This window comes from Strix uralensis, chromosome 2 (assembly GCF_047716275.1).
Source record: "Strix uralensis isolate ZFMK-TIS-50842 chromosome 2, bStrUra1, whole genome shotgun sequence".
Lineage (NCBI taxonomy): Eukaryota > Metazoa > Chordata > Aves > Strigiformes > Strigidae > Strix > Strix uralensis.
In genome coordinates this window covers 94,338,792-94,361,152 of record NC_133973.1, presented here as the reverse complement: position 1 = coordinate 94,361,152, position 22,361 = coordinate 94,338,792, and the positions used below count along the sequence as shown (strand labels likewise).

At 34.7% G+C, this 22,361-nt stretch overlaps 1 protein-coding gene across 2 annotated transcripts in view; it reads right to left on the bottom strand.

Annotated features, from left to right (window-relative positions):
• The window catches only part of KLHL1 (kelch like family member 1), a 263,122-nt gene that overhangs the window by 175,888 nt on the left and 64,873 nt on the right, over positions 1 to 22,361 (bottom strand). Inside the window, exons 2-3 of one of the 2 annotated variants that reach the window (XM_074859534.1) lie at positions 17,124 to 17,306; positions 3,337 to 3,473 (exon numbers count right to left, since the gene is read on the bottom strand). In XM_074859534.1, coding sequence (XP_074715635.1) covers positions 3,337 to 3,473; positions 17,124 to 17,306 — 320 coding nt within the window. The remainder of the gene's footprint in view (positions 1 to 3,336; positions 3,474 to 17,123; positions 17,307 to 22,361) is intronic. The other variant, XM_074859535.1, reaches the window with a different exon arrangement.

The following is a 22,361-nucleotide window of genomic DNA, read 5'->3' as shown; positions in this document are numbered from 1 at the left end:
TGAGGGAACAGGTCTTGATCTGGCAACGACAATGGGAAAACAGAATGATTAACCGAGGAGCAAAGACTGTCTTTAATTTCAGTTAACTCAGTAAGCTTGAGACCATGTTCTAGGAATTCCCTGATCACCTGTGAGTTATCACTGAATTGTCCGTAGCACTTCTGAATGCTTTCTCCCTTTGTACAGGGATGGCCACATTTATGACGAGTCTGCGTATCCAGGCTACACCCAAGGTTTGTAAGAGAGACTGCTAGTTGGATTTGGCTTAAACTGCCAGGATCAATATAGATAATTGTGTTCCAATGCCTGCAAATGTTCGCTAGCACTGTTTAATTTACTAGCATAACTGTAGCTAGGAAATTTAGGAGTCTGATAAGACATGATGCAGAAAAAAGGAATAGAGAAAGAAATAATCTAACATGAATTTTAAGAGATAAGGGCACAAGCTGAGACTAAATCAGGATAAATCAGAATAAATCAGGATGAAGAACGTGATGGAAGAGAAATGCAAGACAGAGTAATCAAAACCAGAATGGTCTATGGCATCCAATACATGTTCTCTTTTAGCATGTAAAATGGTCTCATGTTTCCTGAATCTCATCCCTCTTCTGTTGTCAGCAAATACTGGTGAAGTTTCCTTTTCATGTGTAAACATAAGAAGACATTTTTTAAGTCTTATTTGGTCTCCAAAATTGCTTAGAATTAAAAGAATAGTGGTGTATTACCACTGCAAGTGACAGAAATTAGAGACCTTTGTTAACACATTAAGTTTCTAATTCTTCAAGGTCACATTACGATAGAACATAATGTTGCCATTTTTAAGGTAGTCTGGGCTTTATGTGACAGTTTAAAAGAAAGAACATTACAGATGCAAATTCACATAAGGCAAATTAGAAAACACTGGAATTATACTACCTGTGGATTTCTCTTTTCACCCATTTGTGAAGACTGGTCCTTATTTGCCTAACACCAAGAAGAAACCTCCAAATTTTCCACCTCATATAATAAACAGAGTACATCACACCACATAGACAAATCAAGGAGCATAAAGCAAAAATCGTAATCTTTTGAAAAATCTTAATCTTTTGCAGAAACAGGAGTTTGTGTTTTCTAGTTTTTCGTTACCTCATCCAGTCTCCAAAGTTCTCAGAGATAGCCAATAAAGTTCTGAGATAGCTTCATTCATATTGAAAATGGCTAAGTATTTTTTTGCTTCCTACTATATCTCTTTTCTTTTCTTAATCTACATGCTGTCTTTCGTTGTCAATATTAACAGTGCTATGTGTTTGCACATGATCTTTTAGTGAAAACTGAGGCAAAAAAAACCCCCACAGTACTTAACGTATTTCCACAGTTTTGTTCCCAGGGGAACAACACTGTCCCTCATTTTCCTCTTACCTCCTCTTCCTCTTACAGAATGATTTAACATTACCACTAAGGCCTTTTGTTATTCTGACCCAAGGTATTCTTGATTTTGCCTCAGTATTCCTGTGCCATTCATTTTACACTCATACCTAGTAATCAGACTGTACCCTTCTTGTGCATGATGAAAACTACTTACATGGCCAGCAGGTTGAGGGAGGTGATTCTCCCCCTCTACTCTACTCTCGTGAGACTCCACCTGGAGTACGGTGTCCAGCTCTAGGGCTGCCAGAATAAGAAGGACACAGACCTGCTCAAGCAGGTCCAGAAGAGGACCACGGAGATGATCAGGGGGCTGGAGCACCTCCCTTATGAGGACAGGCTGAGAGGCTTGGGGATGTTCAGCCTGGAGAAGAGAAGGCTCCAGGGAGACCTTATAGTGGCCATCCAGTACTTAAAGGGGGCTACAGGAAAGATGGGGAGGGACTCTTTATCAGGGAGTATAGTGATAGGATGAGGGGTTCAGTTTTAAACTGAAAGGGAGTAGATTCAGATTAGATATTAAGAAGAAATTCTTTACTGTGAGGGTGGTGAGACACTGGAACAAGTTGCCTGGAGAAGTTGTGGATGCCCCCTCCCTGGAAGTGTTCCAAGGCCAGGTTGGGTGGGGCTTTGAGCAACATGGTCTAGTGGAAGGTGTCCCTGCCTGGGGTGGGGGGGGGTGCTGGAACTAGATGGTCTTTAAGGTCCCTTCCAACCCTAAATGTTCTATGAGTCGATGTTGTTCACTTCATGGATCCCTAGCCTGAAACCCTCTGGATGATGTACATTCCTGAACACCAACACCACAACTGAAGGGAGTATGCATTACTCTTTGAACGTGTAGAGTACTATATAAATGCATATGATCTGACATTCCTAGAACCTGAATTTCTCGAACATGATTCTCAAAAAGAGGATTTTTTAATTTAAATTATGTTTATTTGCAGTTTCTGTTTTCTATTAGATAGTAGAGTTATTATGTCATAAAATAAACAGCACATATCCTGATTCAATATATCAAAGCAACCAGCTACTTATGATTAAATTAATATATGTGTATTTACAGAGGATTAAAACTACAGGATATGGGCTATCTATTTTAAATTGAAGCTAAAATCAAATATTCAGTAGAAACATCATGATAATATATTGTTAATTTAAACAATGTGAGGATGTCTTTTAGGAAAGAAATAGAAAACAGCATGTATATATACTTACATGATTCATAGGCAAGAGGAGACAAATTCAGACTACAAATATTATTATTGACATTTCCTCTCTTTTAATTACTTTCTTTTGTAACTTTAGTATTCTTTCATATTAATGAACTTCAGATACATTGTGCATAACAGCTTATTTAAGAAGGATACAAATCTACTGTGCATTAAAATGTAATAACCATTCAGAAAGAAGTTCTGAGTTATTAACTCTGAGTTATGAGTTATTCATAAGTTTACATTACAAAACAGTGTACCAGTCTCTAACAGGAAATGAAAGTGACAACATCCAGCTCATAATAAAATATTTTTAAGTACTTTATTATTTACAATTTTAAAGATTTATGTTATTATTTAAACTGAAATTTGACTAAGACAGTAATATGGGGCTATTCTTCAAAAAATACAGCTGTTCATTCAACGATCTCTTGTAATCTCAGTCATGCATATGAGGCAATCTTTTTAAGTATTTGAAAACTGAGAAAAATACATAATTTTCTCGAGTGTCCTCTTGTACTTACCAAGCCTGACATATTTAACAGTTTGGAGATAAGAGATCATTTGAATTCAGCCTTAGAAATGGTAAATAAATGTTTAGACGGATTGAGATTGAAAAGAAAAGCTATTTAGAAAATAAATATAATTCATTGTCATGTAGCAAACAAAACTATCAACATCTTTCTCGATAGGAAGTATAACGTACATAGTACAATACCTGTATATGCAAACTGAACAAGATCCCACAGTGCATTGGGGTCTATGCCTTCCATTTTGATCTCTTCTTGTTTGGCTTCACAAACATCACTTGTAAACATGGCAGCAAAGTAGTCAGAGACAGAACTGAGGACAAGTCTGCAAAAAAGTTAGAAACTGGTGTCTCTTACATTGATATATGTATTAAAAATTTCATATATATATATATAAAAAAAACTTTTTACAGAAAAATTTTTCATAGCAAATATAAATTACCAGGAGCAATATAGTATTAATGCGTGTAGGCAGCAAAACACAGCATGACATTTAATTCTAATTTGGTTCTGCTTCCTTTGATGTGAACCAAGTGGCACATCAGCATATGACTATAAAGCACAAATAGAAATTAGTGCTCAGTCTTTCTGATAATTTTCCAGTCATGTAGATGTCCCAATTGTTAACAAGATAACCTCTCAGTGTCAATAAGAACTTATTAGTGAACCACATTTCATACTCCAGAGGTACTCTGCATTGTTCTTAAATGCTTATTTTTTATTAACTTTACTAACAGCATGTGACTTCACACAATCCTTCTACCTTCAGTAAAACTGTTAGTAGCTTAACATGCTATTCATTAAAAACATAACCAAAAAAATCATTGTGTAATGCAACATTTTTGTTAAGAAGCATTTGCAAAGGAAAATAATTTCAAAACACTTACAAAATGTGCATGCCTTGTTTGGGGATCTGATTTAGATAATCAAAATCACAGCAAGTACCAGGTATGATTGTCATTACTTAAGCTAAGGCATTCTTCTAAATACCATCTACAGTAATATTATGATTTTGTTAGGAATTAATATTCACAGATGATCTTGAGCTAGAAATGTGGTACAGCTATAGTGTACCACATGCTTCCATAAAAGATGGGTCACATTTTTGGATTAATTTGAAAATATAATATATAAACACATTGACAAAAGACACAAGAATCACAACTGGAGACCTTAGAAATCAAGAGGAAATATATATCCATTTGTATATTGTTAACTATTTTATCCCAGAAAAAAAAAGATACTGAAAATAACAAAGTTACTGATTATCAGACAGTGTGGTAATTGATCGCTTTTGCTCTCTTAGCTCATTCCTACAGCAAAGTAAAATATGACAGTTTGAAATGGCTTCATAATTTCACAGTGCTCTAAGCTACTATATTTTAACTGCAAGTAGGGCAGCTTGAGAACATATATATGATCTTTACTCTGGCTCAAATGATGAGCAATGACTAATTAGGTGTAGTAGTTTTATCACTTCTCATGTTGTGTTCAACTCTAGTAATCATGAATTTTAGAATTCAAGATTCTAATTCATAAACAGTTCACATTTATATTAATGCAATTAATGAAAACAATAGATGGTTACAAAAAGATGAAATTAGAAATATACTTTGTTGCTATCACCAGAGACTCCTAATTCACTATTTATTTATTTATTTATTCACCACTGAGGAACATTTACTCCTGTGTTTATTTATCTCAACTGAACATCACAAGTGCTTATATAGTCTATTTAGTCAACTAAGATAACTGTACAATTCTGGATAAATAAAATTTTATACCACTTCTTCAAATACTTTTTCTGATCACTTATTTATAAGTGACTTTATTCACTGTATTAAGTGGCTGATTTAAAAAAAAAAAATCATAGCAAAAAGGAAAAAACATGACAAACTGATTATTTTCTATGAGATACAATCTCTCACAGCTGGTAGAGATGTAATTTAGGTCTGTGAATGAGATTTCCATTTGAGACCATTTCACATTACCTGTTGCTTCAAATTACCATTTAAATTCAACTATGAGTCATCAACTTTGTCACTTATTAAAAGAAAGTGCTGCATCAAAACCAATAGACAAATTAACGAACAGAAATTTTAATACATCTGTTCATGATCAGCTGAAATATTTTTAAACAGTAGTGTCTTATATTTGTGATTTATATAATTTATGTTCAGACAATATTTATTCTATCATCTTGTATATGTATTCTCAAATCAAAGATAACAAAACAGAGGGAGGACAGGAAATACATAACAGAAGGATTACATCTCTTTCACAAACTTCTACAAAAATCTGTGATTTTCCACAATTATTTGTCTCGTGAATTATTCTGGAGTGAGGAAATCCAAAGAAGCTACTGAGTGGATTCCAGCTGCAAATGAGGACTCAGTTTGCAGAACCAGACAAGATCCAGTCCAAAGTGAAAAACCCTGAAAAATATATACTAGAGATGCCAGGCCCTCAGCACAACCCATTTTACTTAAGGTTTATCCCTACTGGTTTGCACCACACATTAAAGAAGATGACTTAAGTGAGCAGAAAGTTTCTGTGAAGTAGCAGCTCACCTAAACAAACATGACAAGTTTTCGACCAGAGTGATAAAGAGGATTTTTTTTAAGTCACTTATGTTAATCAGTGGTTAACACAAATAATAAATCAGCTATTTTATCAACTGAATATAAGCAAAAAGTTAACTGATTTCCTGACACAAACTTTTACCTTGGGAAGTTCTTCACAGGCTGAATTGAAGTGAAGGGAACTTGCTAATTACATTTAACTCTGAAAGGGGACACTTTTGTAAATCTTAGTTGTGTTCCAGTGTTGAGATAGAAAAGTGAGAAATCAAAGGGATTGATTAATTTGTAATGATCTGCTGCTTTCTGTAGCTCAGAAGGCTTCAAAAAGCTTTAAATCTTGGTTTAAAGGCATGTTGACCTATTCATCAAGAAAGGTCAGGTGTCTCAGGATGTCACCTTTTTTCAATTGGCAGTGAGAATACATAATAAACTCTTTCATCCTTGAGAATCATAGCAGGTAACTCTTGGCTGAAAATGAGTTTGTGGACCCAGAAAGATTTTTCTGTAGATTAAGGGACTTCTCTACCTTTACTATAACTAAATTCAGCCTGATCTATTTCTGGTTTCTTTTATAATACAATATAACTGATTCCTGCTTTCACTATTTATCCTGTGATATCAGATTTTATTTTCTTTTATTATAGAATATTTCCTTGCAATTTTCACAACTGTTTTCACACACACATTTGATACAGAATTCCTTCAACATTGTTGGTGCATTTATTAATTAAAAGAAGCAAACAAACAAAGAAACAAAACTTGATCACTTACATTCTTTAAGCAAGCTCTAACGATGTTTTACTGACAACTGAGTAAAATCTCAGATGTTACTTGAACTGAAAACTCATAGGCACAACACAACTTTCCTCCACGTATATTATGTAAGTTCATATAGGAGCTTAACATTCATTGCTTTTAAATGGGATTTTTTGCTCTGTAGAGGACACCAGCTGATGCTGGTGGTGCTCTACAGCTCTTCTTACAGCAGTCAAACATTTTCTGTATATATGAAGAAGGCTTCATGATTTCATAAATTTTAAGGCTTGCAGAACATATAGTAAAGTATATCCATGCATGCACTTGAAAAAAATTTCACAAAAAAAAGGAACCATCTCTTGATGACTCTCCCTCGCCAGATTACCAAATACAGAAAAATATATAACAGCCTTGAAAAAAATATAGCTAACAGTAAATTTAGTCTAGTATACAGACTGCTTCCTGCTCAGTACCAAAGATCATTAGAAAAAATGTCCAGGCACCAATACATTTTTTTCAGACCAAATATTGCTCGTCAACTTTAAATTGGCATGTCCTATCTCAGAATTCCGATCTTAATAAATTAGGATCACCCACTTCCATTTTGTCCATAATTCAGAATCAGCTACACCATGTCTTTCCCTTTCTTTTACCCAGTCTTTCCCATACACACTATTATAATTGGCTTTAATACATATGAAGCAGAAAATGGTGTCATTTTCAACTCAGCTTCAGTAATATAGCACAAACCCAAATCTTCTTGTTCTGTACTCCCTAATGGACTGGGTGAACCTAAGTAAAAAGTGTTTGCTGTAAAAGCTATTTCTGTCTTGAGGAATTTTGCTTGTCAAAACCTCCATTCTATGTTTTATCAATTTCTTTGTTTTGAAACACTTTCATTTTATTAAATCTACTAATTTAAATTTCATTTTAAAAAAATTCAAAAAATTCATTTTATTAATCTACTAATTCTGTTCTTTAGACTTTATCACTTTGCTTAAGATCAACACTAAATGTGTAACATCCATCCTCTATTGACAAATCTGACACTGTGTATCTCCTACCTCCAGATGTCATCTGCTCAGCATTTCAAATCTAGAATTCTTTGCCATCTACCATTCTTCCTTTGCAGTTAGGACACTGAAATGTTATTTTGGGCTTGTTACTGCTGTTAACAGTCTTCTGAAATTTGTAAGTATGTAAAGAAAGCCATGAGATATATTATAAATCATCCATAAAATTCTAAATAGATTCTCTGATCATGTTGTGTATCTTGTCTCTAGGAAGAGAACAAAAATATTCTATTGATCACTTATATATTGCAAACTTTTCCTTTAGTTTGTACCTTCAGACATTGTTCATAGACTGTTTTCCCTCCTTCTCTTGTGGATTAGAGCAGCCACTTTTCATTCCATTGACTAATTTGAGGATCAGAGAAATTTTCAGCAATTTCCAAAGTGACAACACAGTAACAGTTAGGTTAAAAGAGTGTCCATGTTATTTTTTGGAGTCTCTCCGTGATTCACATTTTGTTTATCCTCCTCTCAAAACCAAAACTGTACTCAATCTCTCTGGAACAATATATTCAGGGGAGGTACAATTCAGTAGTAGGGAGGCAGCACCTCTAGTCTGGAAGACCCTGAGACACAATTCACCAGTGAGTATTGAAGTGTTTGTGCTGGCTATGTTTCAACATGTGGAAATCAAAATCTACTTTTGGTAAAAGAATATTGGAAACTAATAAAGCATCTGCTACTCTTTTCTATTGCCCATGAAGACTATGCACTGTCGATCATTGTCTATTCTGCTCATTGTCTCTGGTTTGTTCATGAACAACTCCTTTCCTTCTCAAATCTGAGTTTTCCTCTAGTCTCAGATTTACTTGCCAACAAACCGTCAGCTACTTTGATTTTCTACACTGTCATTACTCGTTCCTTCAAAGCAGAAATCATTTACCTTTTCAGAATCAACAGGCAAAGGAATTCTGTGCTACATTAGGGCAAGAAAGAAAACCATGCTATATCTAATATATGCTATCCCACTGCAACCCATGAAAGTATTGAAGTTTGAACAACAGTTAGATAGAAAACCTGATGAACTTCTAACTTTGTAGAATGACTTTACTTGATTAATCTATGTATCTGTAGGCGCTAAGTGATTATAATAGATCTCAATTAGTAGAGATAAACTCAGATTACCTATCAGTCATCTGCACAGTACACAAAAGCAACTAAGTCACAATAGTAACAAGAATTCAACTGAATTCTCAAACACATGCTTTGTGTGAATCTTTCCACTGTTCATTGAAAATTTTTTTTAAGAATTTGAAGCTTAAAATTGCAGATTTTTTAAAATTTTTGTATTTATGAATGCATATATGTAAGTATTTTTATATATATGCACACTTTGACATTTGTATCTGCCAGACTGAAAAAAAAAAATACATCTTTTATAGAGAAAAAAGGAAATATAACATCTGCCAAAAGTCACATGGCAAAATTCTAAATATTGCTTTTTTTTTTCCCCAGTCTTTGTAAATGAAAGCTGTTCCTGTGCAGTTAACAAACAGGAGATAATCTTAGAGTTAATTTGGGATTCAGCATCCACTCAGAACCATTTTGCTAATAATTCAGCAGCATCAGATTAGCTTATTAACATATTGGAAATTCACATTTATTGGGTAAAGAAGTCAGTGAGTATGTAGGAGTTAAATTAATGAGAATTGCCTCATACTTCCCATTGTAACTGTTAATATTGACAGTCTGTCCTGTGTGCTTATCTCATTTCAGAGAAAAATGGAACAGAACTACATGATAAACATTTTTCCCTGACCATCTGAGCAATATTTATAAACTAACCTATTTGTAAGAGCAATTTTGTCTAGAACACCTACATAATAATAATAATAATAGATCCCCAAACAAGAAACTAAAAGAACCTCCCCAAACCCATAGACAGCCAGATGGAATTTTGAAGAGAATCTATTAAGCCTGAAACAAGAAAGTTTCCTTTTTGTGTTTACTCAAACATAGTTTCCTTCCATTTTAATCTCTTATACAACACATAGCTACAAGTGAGACCAGTAATCTACACTAAGTGATGTTCCCTACTTGCTCTGAGGACCATGCCTTTTGAGTTTACACTCTCTTCTTACTTTATTTCATCTTTTAATTCTTACATTGACTTGCAGATATTTAAGTGTGAATACAGTAAGTGGCTCTTTATCTTCAACTGGCTAGCTCTGCTGTGTTTGATGCACCCCAGGACACAGCTGGCCCTTTGGGCTGCCAGGGCACACTGCTGACTCATATTCAACTTGCCATCAAACCAAACACCCAAATCTCTTTCCACGGGTCTGCTGTCCAGGCTCTCATCCCCCAGTTTGTATGTGTAACCAGGACTACCCCATCCCAGGTGGAGAATCTGGTGCTTACTCTTGTTAAATTTCATACAGTTGGGGATTGCACAGCTCCCTAGTCTATCCAGATCTCTTTGCAAGGCCTCTCTACCCTTGAAGCAATCCACAGCTCCTCCTAATTTAGTATAATTGACAATTGACAATTACCTAATATACATTTGACTTCTTCATCCAGATCATCTATAAAAACATTAAATAGCACTGGCCCTAAAACTGAGCCCTGGGGAACCCCACTGGTGACTAGCCACCAGCCTGATGTAACCCCATTTACTATAACTCTGACCATATTTAAGAAAGGATAAGAAATGCTGTGCAACAGCAGCTGTGAGAGAGGAATGAGAAAATGTGAGATAAACAACCCTGAAGACACCAAGTTGAGAGAAGAAGGAGGGGGAGGAGATGCTCCTGGCACACTGGAGCAGAGATTCAGACTAGGCTGAAGCATGTTGTCCTCCTGCAGACCCTGGAAGACCGCACTGCAGTAGATATCCACCCTGCAGCCTGTGGAGGATCCCACACTGCAGTAGGTGGATGTGCCCTAAGGGAGCTGAAGCCAGTGAAGAGTCCATGCTGGAGCAGGCTCCTGGGACAAGCTGCAGCCCATAAAGTGAAGCCAATGCAGGAGCAGGTTTTCTGGCAGGACCTGTGGCCCATAGGGGACCCACACTGGAACAGTTTGTGAACTACAGCCCATGGGAGACCCATGATGGAGAAATTAGTGAAGGACTGTGTCCTGTGGGAGAGACCTTGCGCTGGACCAGGGGAAAATTGTGAGGAGGAAGGAGCAGCAGAAACAACTTGTGATGAACTGACCACAACCCCCATTCCCCTGTGCCACTCACAGGGAGGAGGTAGAAGGGTTGGGACTGAAGCTGAGCCTGGGAAAGGAGGGGTGGAGGGAAGAAGATTTAATTTCGTTTTTATTTCCAACTATCCTACTCTGTTATTAACTGGCATTACATTAAATTAATTTCCCCCAAGTCAAGTCTGTTTTGCCCATGACCGTAACTGGTAAGCGATCCTTCTGTCCCTATCTCGACCCATGAGGTTTTCTATCTTATTTCCATCCCCTTGTCCTGCTGAGTGACAGAGTGGCTCGGTGGACACCTGGTGACCACACACCACAATCAGACATAGGCCTTTAGGTAACTTAAGCTACAGATCTCCACTGATTACAATGAGATTAGACACATGGCCATATCAAAACCAAAACTCAATTGGATAACCAACTTCAAATTCTCAGAAATTATCTTCAAAACTCAAGGCTTATTTCTGCATGTGCAAAATCAAAATCTTTAACTGTTACATAATTATGCAAATTTAAGATCTTTTATGTCTGAAAAAGGCACAAATAAAACCAGAGGAGTTCATTGTGGAAATCACAGAAATTCCTTTGAAAATATTAATGGCATTCTCAGTATCAGGAAGTATTCTTTATCGACTATTCTTAAAAAAAAAAAAAAAAGAAAAAAGAACTTATCAACCAAGGTTAATATTCAAAGATTATCTGAATTGCCTTGCTGCTTTCCCTCTGACAGCAGAAACTTTTGTTCTTGTTGTTGTTCTGTCCCAAACATATTACTTGAATAATTTGTCTTTAAACTCATGGGCAGTAGGTTGTGTTAAACACCACAGTTCAGACGCAATGTTTGATGCGAGAAGTTCCTCAAACCTTAATTACAGATATCTGGGAATGATCATAGGGCAGCTGTACTGCTTATACTGTGTGTTTTCCCTGAGCATCTGTTACTGACTAACGCAAAAAGCAAGCTGAGTCTTAGGGCTATATACTCTGTATTTTGCTTCTTTCACCCCCTGCCTTTAAACTGTCTTTTCTTGTCTCCCTGGTTCTTTATCCTTTCATCTCTCCTTTCAGCTTTACTTTCTGCATTATTTTTTTTCATTTTATTTATACTGTTTTTTTCTCAAACTTCATCTCTCTATAGTAGCATTCAAAATACATTGAAAAAGATGATCCCTCTTCTTAGAGAACTAAAAAAGAGAACATAAATTACGGTTAGTTGAAAGAGTTTCATTAAATTATCAGGATGATAGTAAATAAAAGCTGTACTACTTTAGAGCTGACTGTCCAAAAAAAGCTTCAGTTGAAGTTTTTTCAGTATTTATGATGAAAAATTTAAATTTTGTTTTGAAAGAGTTTTTCACTTTTCATCCAAATACTTGTAGAAAGATTTGAGTAGCCATACTAAAGCATTTCTTTGTTTTAGATGTAAGTGGTAATTTTCTAATCATTCTGTGCTACCTTTTCCACCATGGTAAGAGTCTCCTCCTGACCCTTATCTTCAGTATTGGAAAGAATACAAATACCTATGTTTCTTTGATATTAAGAGAAAACAGAAAATAAAGAACTCAGATTTTCATTACAAAATCAACTATACTTGACAATATTAAAACGACAACAACAAAAGTAAATTTCTGGTTTCTTTTCATTCACAATCTTGGGTTCTTACCAAGTGCAATGAAAGGCAGAATAGCAAGCTGAGGATGTAACTCGTCCTATATTGTTTGAATTTTCTGTTTTTATTGAATTTTCCATTTTATTGTAATTCAGTCTCTGTTACGTGAAAGCATTTTGTTTTAATTGAATAGGGATAGGTAAATTCTATGCTTATATCACTTTTCTTGTTCTTTCTTCCTCCCGTATTGAGTTCCTGTATTGCTTTGTGCACCACTCCTAGAAAAAAATCTAATTTATGGCTTAAGCCTTAGTCTGAATTTAGAGCTACCTATAACGTTTACGTAATCCTGGCTGGAAGTTTTAATGAACTCTCCAATGCAAATCTTAAAGGTCTATCTATCATTTGTATTGACTTTGGCTGTTTTCTTCGCAGAATTTTTGATGTTTATTCAGCAGCTGAAGAATGTAGTATTTCAAGTATAGTATTCGAAACCAGCGCAATTCAGGTGAGCTGCCTTCACTCGAAACAACCAAATCATTTGTGGCAAAGGACATAATCAAGATACGTGACTGGAGAAGAGGGGGGAAAATGAGCAAGTACTATCAGGAATGAAACCAGAAATAACACAGAGATTATGAATAGTGGAGGGGTCTGGAGAGATGCACAAAAACCAATAGCAGCATAACCATTTTTGGTTTCTTTCACTTCATTCAGTGCAATATACGGGCATTTCTTAACTGAATTGTTACTTAAATACATTTTTTTCTGTGCTTGTTTTTTACACTACTGTTTTGTTTTGTTTTCGAAATCAGAGGAAAATGAAGAAAAGTATCACCTTCATGCTTTTTAATGAAATATGTAGAAAGTTTCGCCCTGGTCTTCTTAAAGTGATTCTTATTGTACTATATTGTAGCATATTAAATCTATTCATTTTTTTAAATTATTCTATTAAAAATAAGAAAATATGTGAGAACCATTATTTTTTTAGGCAACAATTTTGAGTATTTTATATTTATTAATTTGTAATATGTTTTAATTGGATTTTAAAATAAGGGTTCATTTTATCTAGGATAAGATTTTATAAACTTTGTACAGGAACTATTCTGCCAAACTTCTACCTATCATGAAGTATCGAATTTAAGAACTCCACAAATACTGATCATGCCTTGTCCTCTGCAAGCAGGCTTTTTATATGTTCTCAGGAATGCAAAATAAATATTGACTAGCCTACTTTGTAAGAACTTTAATTAGAGAAGGCATGTTGCTGGATCTGTTCCTGAGAAATCGGTAAAAAAAAAAAAAAGGACCTGTGAAATCTGATGGCAAACTTGGCTGCAGTGACCATGGGACAAGGGAATTTAAGACAAAGGATCCTGAGAGAATTTAGTAAAATGAATAGCAAATCACAACCCTGGACGTCAGAAGTGACTCCTGATTGAAGTCAAATACAAAAAGGGAGTACACAGAAGGTGAAAGAAGGGATGAATGAGCTGGGACAAATACAGACATTGCTACAACATCAAAAATTGAATTAGGGAGGCCCAAAGGTTGGGTGCAGATGAAGTTAGCAAGGGATGTGATGGGAAAGAAGGTTTTTTGTAATTACATTGACACCAAAAGGAAGACTATGGAGAATTTTTGTCCACTGCTCAATAAAGCTTTCTTTGGCTTAGTCTTTTTTTCCTTTTAGTATGGTCTCCTTTCAGGCCTCCCAGGTCCCTTTGCCTAGTGGTAGGATCTGTCGGGTCACAATAGAGGAAGATGTACTTAGGCTGCAGTTAAGCAAATTAGACATACACAAATCCTTGGGACCAGACAGGCTATGTTGAAGGACCAATGGTTGAGGGAGCTCAACAATGTCACTGAAAGGCCACTCTCTCTTATCTTTACCAGATCATGATAATTGCAGGAGGTTTCAGAAGACTGGAAAATTAAATTTCCATGTCCACACTTAAGAAGAACGATGTAGATAACTATAGATTGGTTTGTCTCACCAACAAAACCATGGAGCAAATTTGTCTAGAAGCCACAGGGTGGATCACTACAGACAGTGAGGATAATCAAAAACTGGAAGAGGCTGCCAAGAGAGGAACCTCCACTAGTGACAATATTTAAAAATTAACTGGGTATGACCCTCAATGGCCTAATCTAACATTGGACTTGATCCTGCTTTGAGCAGGGGAAATTGAACCAGAGTGTAGAAGATCTCTTTCAAAATAAATTATGTTCTAGAATTGTAATGACCAGAGTAAAAATAAACAGCTTTTTCTGTGCTTGTCCAGCCACATCTGTCTAAAACAACATAGAATAAACACTATTAAAAAAACCCACAGAAGATGCAGAACACCATTCATTTTATCTTGTGGAACAAAATTCTACTTTATTCAGAACATAATCTTTTCAAATCTACATAATTCAACAGCTGGTTTTGCCAGTTCTTTGAGATTTGGTCTTTTAACTGCAGACCACAAAAAAGTAGAAAATTAAATGTAAAGTTGGCTGAAAGTTTATTAGAAAATCTAAATAAGTTTTTGGCTATTATTTCACGGTCAATCTTCTTATTAAGGTATTCTTTTACCTCCAGAAGGATTTAGATATGCTATAGAATCAAAATGAAAAATATTAAATTAAATTTACTGCTTAAAGGTGGGCATACAAATATGAACAGCTGTCTTAAAAATAGTGGAGGAAATGAATTAAACGAATAAAAAAACCTTATAGTTTCTTCTGTCTCCTCCTCTACAAACTATGCAATTTACCAAAATATTCAAAACAGGCAAAAAATATACTAGTAAAAGTATATATTTAATATCATCCATATTAAACAGGGCAAATTATACCAATTGTGGAATATTTCTATGTATCTAATAAGTACTTTTTCTTTTAGTTTAAGAATTTAGATTCAGACATTGAGGGTTTTTTTTCACCTCATCTGTGCTGAAAAATGTGAAAAGCAAAAATAAGCCAAGTAACTGTCAAGAAGGAACAACAAAATTTTCATTATTTCTGAATAAAATCTTTTTACTTGATTTCAGTAATGTATAGGGATGTAAAATTGGACACAAATTAGAAAGCCTTAGATTATTTTGTCTCCAGTTTTCTTTTTGATGAGAGGCACCTTAAGGCAAATGTTGCAGCTCTGGAACACTGTAAATGCAGATGGACAGAAGGACTGAAATTTAATATTATTCCCTCTGTACTTGATACACCCATAAAGGAAAGATCTTGGTGATTTAAATAAAAATGGCATCAGACCACAACTATTGGGGTGCATAAAATGCCAGATGCGTAATACATTTAATGTGGCAAAAAGCTTGGAACACAGGAGTTGCATCAGTTGCCATCAGTGGGTAGAAATTACTGGGGACTTAGCTGGCATCTGGGAACCTGAGTATATGAAGGCAATGAAGGAACAGGAAAAAACAGCAACTCTTGGAAGATAGGAAAGTAGAAACAAAGTCTTAAGAATGAAAAATGCTGAAAGAAGAATAGAAATATTTCTATGTTCATTACAGCTACTAATCTGAAACCAAGCGGACCATGTTTCATGTGTGCTGCAAACTACCTAGATCAATCTGTTACTGCTTGCTAAGTGGAATTGTTTTCTCATTTATTGCAGTTATTGGGGCAATTTAAATATTTTAATGAAGGTTTCTGTCTGGTTTTACTTTTTAGTATTTGAACAGTACCTTTGGCTTTGCAGTCTTGCATATTGCACCTTTTTTTTTACTATTGTTATTATGGGAGCGGGAATATAGAATATCCAACTTTTATGTAAAAGAGAAAAAGAATGGTCTCTGTCTCCATCTTGACTTAGGGCAGAAGAAACTTTGTAAGGACCAAGTTGCCAAGATGACCTTAGAGTATTCCTCTACACCAAGGAGTTAATTTATGAGTTAGAAATACATTGGCTGTTTTCTCGGTATTCCTGATGGGGAACCATAGTCCTGTTCTGAATTTAGTACCTTAGCAGAGAAACCATGGCACAAGCAAGGAATAGGTCACCCTTAGTTTGCAGCCTTATATAGAGTTCAAATGTAAAAAGACTTGCTAACCTGGAAACTCGGAAGTATTCTGTGTATTTTAATCTAAACTCTGGATTGGATTTTTATTTGCTAAAATCCAATCAAAGGCTATAGCTAAACTAAAATCTATAGCTATAGCTAAATCTATAGATATAGTTAAAACCAAAATCTCAATAAAGAATAACTATTTTAAGTTCTAATTACAGTCCAAACTCAAGCATAGTTTCATATATACTGGCTGCTTTAATACCAGATAATCTTATAGAATTTTAGAAAATATAACGTCATTATACTTTTTATACTAATTATTTTCATTAAAAGTAATTAAGCTGTTTTTCAGCTCATTCAAGGTCATGGGAAGTCAGTGTTCAGTATTATTCTACTATAAATGTTTGAGAGACTCTGTATGACAGACTTAGAGCATCACGATCTTAAGCTAAAAATGACACTGTTCAGTGTAGCTGTACAGGACCTCATTTCAGAAATTTCCATTCTCCTCACATATGAACAGCATCACAGCAGGGAGAAATGCTTGGCACGCTCACGGTAAGTTTGCTAGTTGAGTGTTACTTGAACTTTTGAAATCTGTACCAAAAAAACCCCCACCCTTCATAAGCCCAACCTTCAAATACCAACGTTTGAAGCCACTTACATTTGTGGTGCTTAAAGCAAGAGGGAAGCAGGCATGAGGGGCCAGAGAAAACACTGTTTAAGAAATAAGCAGAGCCAAAATATTTACGTTTGTAGTTTTGCTATCTTATGCTTATGTCCTACCTATGTGCAGGTATCTTGCGATTCCCAGCAATCAGGATAACATCACAGAGCTGCTGTTGCTTCAAATAGCTTTCCATCTTTCTGAAGGTTTGCTCCGCATGGTGAACAGCCTGGTAGAATTCCTCGGAGCTACATGAATCCATGTCGCAGGGGGGTGGCAAGGGGTGGCTGGCTCCTGACAGCCTGTAAACCACAAGGGAAACTCCACGTTGATAAGATGTCACCAGGTATCTAGACTTCATCACAGGCTTCCAGAATCTTATATAAGTAATTAATGCCTCCTTCCCAGTTCTCATCACTAAAAGTACAAGATAGAAAAATCTCACTGCATTGGGAGGGACAACTGAAGTTGTAAGTCTGTTAACACTGAAATGATTTTTTTTTTAGCACAGATGTTGAAGTAATACATTTCTTTCTTCTTTGATAAAGTTACTAAAAATATAAATCAGAACAACAAACAGAAATTCATATATTCATGTTAAAGTTAATAGTATAGCTATGTCTTCATTATTAAACTATGATTGGGCTCTAATTTTTTTAACATTTTAGAGCAAAATTATTTTACAAAATTAAACAAACTTTATTTATTTTTCTTAAATATCAATATGAACACAAAATAAAGAAATAAAGGAAAAAGCAATCCGATCTTCCCACTGATTCTAAGAGTGCCTACTCTAGTTAATGTCTTCAAATTCTCATTTATTTTACATCGCCTGGGAAAGAAAAATACAACTCTAATTGACTTAAATTGTAATGAATTTGGAATATTTCCACAATGATAAACTATGTACCTACTTTTTAACCAAAAGGCTCATTAATAAAAAATGAGTTTAGCCTACAAAGATAATGATGTCTACAATTCAAAAAATTCAGAAAAATAAAAAAAATAGAAACAGGATAAAAATGCAAATATTTTTTCATTCTATAGTCATACAGTCTTAGTTTTCTGGTTCAGACTTTTACTGAAAACAAGAAAATGTGTCAGCAAGTACTGGTCCTTGAGAAAAGTAATGCTAATATTTCCAAATAATTCACAACACAGGCAATATCCTCTTTTTTTACAATTTTTCAAATGAAAGTCAAAAGATTTTATGTATCTTGTAGTGCTGAAAATTAAGGATTTCATAGAAGCTGACTTTTTTTTTTACTTCAACTAGATATATACAAAACAGCTTACATAATCAACAGAAGAGCAGCATAGGACATATTTTAGTTCAGCATATCAAACAATACTATCAATTAATTCAAACCAATCTATATGTATTCTATTAAAAGATAAATATTAAGGATCACATAAGACATTTTGATAATTTACAGTAATAATTCAACAGTTTCATTACATAAGGTTTGAATTCAGTAGGTACTATATTCTATGAATTATATTAATGGACCTTTAACATAACACAATCTGCACTCCTGATGCTGGAAAAAATTGAGAAGTGCATAATTTTTAAAAAATCACCCATTAAAATGAAATACAGTATCTTAAAAAAAAAAAAAAAATATAAGCTGGTAAAGTTACAGTATGTGTGAGCCTGTCTATAGGAAACCAAACTGGCAAAATATTACTAACCATGATTCCTCAACAGAAACAGTTATGAATTCGTGATTCAGAAAGGAACATTTCCTTAATTCTGTTATAGTCAATCTTGTTATACAGTCAAGTACTTTATGCTAGATATCTCTTGCAAACTCCTCCTAAAGGATTAAACAAACATATTCATTCTGTGAGTAACATAATCTGCTTATGTGTTCCTATCCAAACTGGACTGCCAAACATGTTGATCAGAAATCCAGGTTTATTTTCATATCTTTGGATGATCAACAAATAACTTTCACATAAAACAATAATCATGGAGCTAAAATCATTAGTATGGGTAGTGGGTAGATAATTCAGTTTTCTTTCTTTTTTTTTCCCCACTTTGATTGTAGCCCTATGCAGACTTCCTTATTTTTATTGCTGAAGAATTAGAATGACAATTTACAAGAAATAAATCAGTGCCTAATAAACGAGGTTGCCAGGGTTAAACAGACATATTTCTTCCCTTCTTCCAAGGAATTTAGAAGTGACAACAACAGCAATTCTGAGAAACAAAAATAACTGGAATGAGCACATCTGAATGGGTTCATATTGTTTGTTAATTCAGAACTTAGGTCTAAGTCAGTTTACATTTGAACAGATAAGGTACTAATCCTGCCTCTTCTTGGCTATTCAGAAGATTTTCAGGTCAGAAGAAGAGAAGTACCCTGACTGAATTTATGCTAGTCCTATGAAGTTAGACTGGGCTGCAATGAGATTAGTCTACTTTGTTCTTGAATTACTAGACCATGTTTGCCACAAATTTTGCTGTCTTTCCTGCTTGCCGTTTATAAACAACCCTTTCCATCCTCAAACTCATCAGTATATCTGTCACTTAGCAAGTCATTAAATGACTACTCAAAAGTAAGCCTCAAAGACCCAGCATATTTTAAATTATTATCCTGAAAGCTAGCAAGCAATAAGCTTAGTAGAAGACAATAAGCTAATCTTTTATTTATTTTCAAAGAAAGCCCAGAGAAAAAATCTGCTACTTAACCTATTCAGGAGCTACCTCTTTTTCATAACAAATGCTCTGTCTGCATAATCAGTGCTTTCAATTCAGTCAGCAGCTTGTTAAAGTAGGAATTAGTTAAAGAGTTTCAGCCAGAAAATGCCAGTTACTTTCTGCCAGTTTGTCAAAGGCATGTATAGGTACTTATGACCAATTAGCAATATGAAACTATCATTTTCTCTTTCCATATATTGTTTCTATTTAGATGCAGGCAATCTGAACCACATATGCAGTGAGATGCTTGTTGATTGCATTCTGCAGGAACTCTAGCACAAATTCACCTAAAGATTCCCTGAGTCTTTCAAAACCCTTTTTATCACCTGTGTACCTCAAAATCCTGTAATCAGTGAACAGGGCAGACTCCAGATGGGCTTCTTCCATAATCTTTCTCAGCTGGTAAGTGCAAAACTTGAACTTAGTGTAGGAATTTCAAACATTCAGTGGCTGTTCAGACTAGAACATTTTTTATCTTTAAGTGACTTAGCTAATAGCACAGAAATAAGGAAACCAAACCTTTCACAAGATTATGACAGTGATACTGAAGGGTGATACTATAGGAGGAGAAAACTAAAAGTGTCACAAAAATTATCAACATTGCAAATAACCAATAATCTCAAATGTTTCTTTATGAAATGACAGAGTGCGTATCACACTAAAAAAAAAAAAAAAAAAAAAGGAAAAAAGATCCACCTCAGCAACTTTGTACAGACTAATTTTCAGTGTTAAGAACACCATGCTATCCTCAAAAGGGAAATGTTTTAAGAGCCCAAAGGTGTTGATACAAAAATTCAGCCTTTGAGCCTTTACAGATCTTAAAACAGTGAAACAGAAATAAAAGCTTAACTCTAGGGATCTACAACATCTGACTCCACAGTGTTCCTCTTTTCCTAGAATTTGAACAAGGGTGCTATTCTCTAATCACCTTTTAAATGCTCCTAACTTCTTTGAAAAAACAGGTAAAACAGCAGTAAAATCCCAGTAAAGTGAAGTGTACTGATTCTTCCCTCAGTTTAACAACCCTTTATGTAAGTATTTAGGGCAGCTCACTGTAAGAAGGAAAAGGCACTCTGGCCAAAGGTCTCCTAGGGACACCTTTAAGACCTTCAGCCTTTTTGACCAAGATTAGGTTATATTCAAGTATGTATTGGGTTTGTGAGGCAAGATAAACACAGATTAAACCTCAGAAAATATTTTCAGACAGACTGGCTGGTACTCTACAATTATGCAGATATCTAATCTGGTATCCCCTCTACCTTGTACGGTTGTTCACTCATATAAACAGTAAGACCATACTACTCAGACTTGATTTTTTGCTCACTGACTTTACACACAAATAAGCTATAACATAAAGAAAAGAAAAATTAAAACCCTTAGATTACAGTAATGCTGTTGGGGAGTTAGAGAAAATGCCAGGAAAAAAGTGATCTCACATACAGGTTTAGCTACTTGTATCTTTCTTCTCAGAAAACGGGAAAATAATTAGTAAAACTGCCACTCTTGAGCTGCAAAGGTTTGAAAATAGCAATAGCAATCATCAGTGCTTAAATATCCTGAATAAGTTTGAAAAGGAGAAAACAATTACTTTCAAATAGAGGTGAGAGAATTCATATGACGTGAAACTATACTGAATTTCTCTGAGTAAACAGAGGCTTAAACTTAGAAATGTTTCCATTCTGGAAATTATATTCAGAGAGGTGGAGAAAACTGTGTAAAGCAGAGTACTTTATAGACTACTTAGGTGTTATACATACTCAATTAGAATATATTTCTACTGCATTCCATTGAAGCCCTGGCCTCAGATAAAGAACTCTTTAATCATAAAATATCATAAAATTTCATTGTTACTGCGGTATTTAACTTTATTTCACTTTTCACTTATGCAGGATTGATCATGCAAACTCATCCAAAACCAGTTCAATGTAATTTGGTGTATATTACTGGTACATATCTAAAGTACATAGTCAAGAAACAAAATATGTCCAGTTCTTCAGTGAAAAAAATATTGTTTCGATATTTATAACTTGCAAAAACAAGTAAGAAATATTCCATATTTTAGAGTGAAAAAAATCTTCACACAATTTGGTTCTCTAAAACTTGCTTATTGAATGCTTAGAAATCAATAACCTGAAGAATTGCATTTACCGAATTAAGATGGAATGTCAGTGTCATGGCTCTCATTAGCGATCACTTGCAAAAATGCAAGAGTTTTATAAAGACTTTAAACAATTTTCTTATAGCAACAGCAGGGCCGAAGTTCTGTTTGTAACCAAAATACATGCTTTTCACTCTGCTACCATCAATTAAAACTAAAGGCTCTGTCCAAAGTTTCAGTAGTGTCCTATAATTTTTTTTTATAAAAGACAAAGTTAGGCAGAAGTGCCAGATAAAGAAATAATCAGAATATCAAATTCGACTTTTTAAATATACCAGTTCAGCTCAGACATGCATTACTGCTCTCAGATATACCTTTTCTATGTTAAAATAAATAAATAAATAAATGGAGTCCAGTGCACATTATAAACTTGTTGTTCTCATTATATATATAATTCTGTATAATGTATAATTATGAAATGAAAGGTAGCCCAGATAGAAATGGTGTCATTACTGGCAGAGTATCCATTTTATATAATCCTTCCAGTCAAAAAAC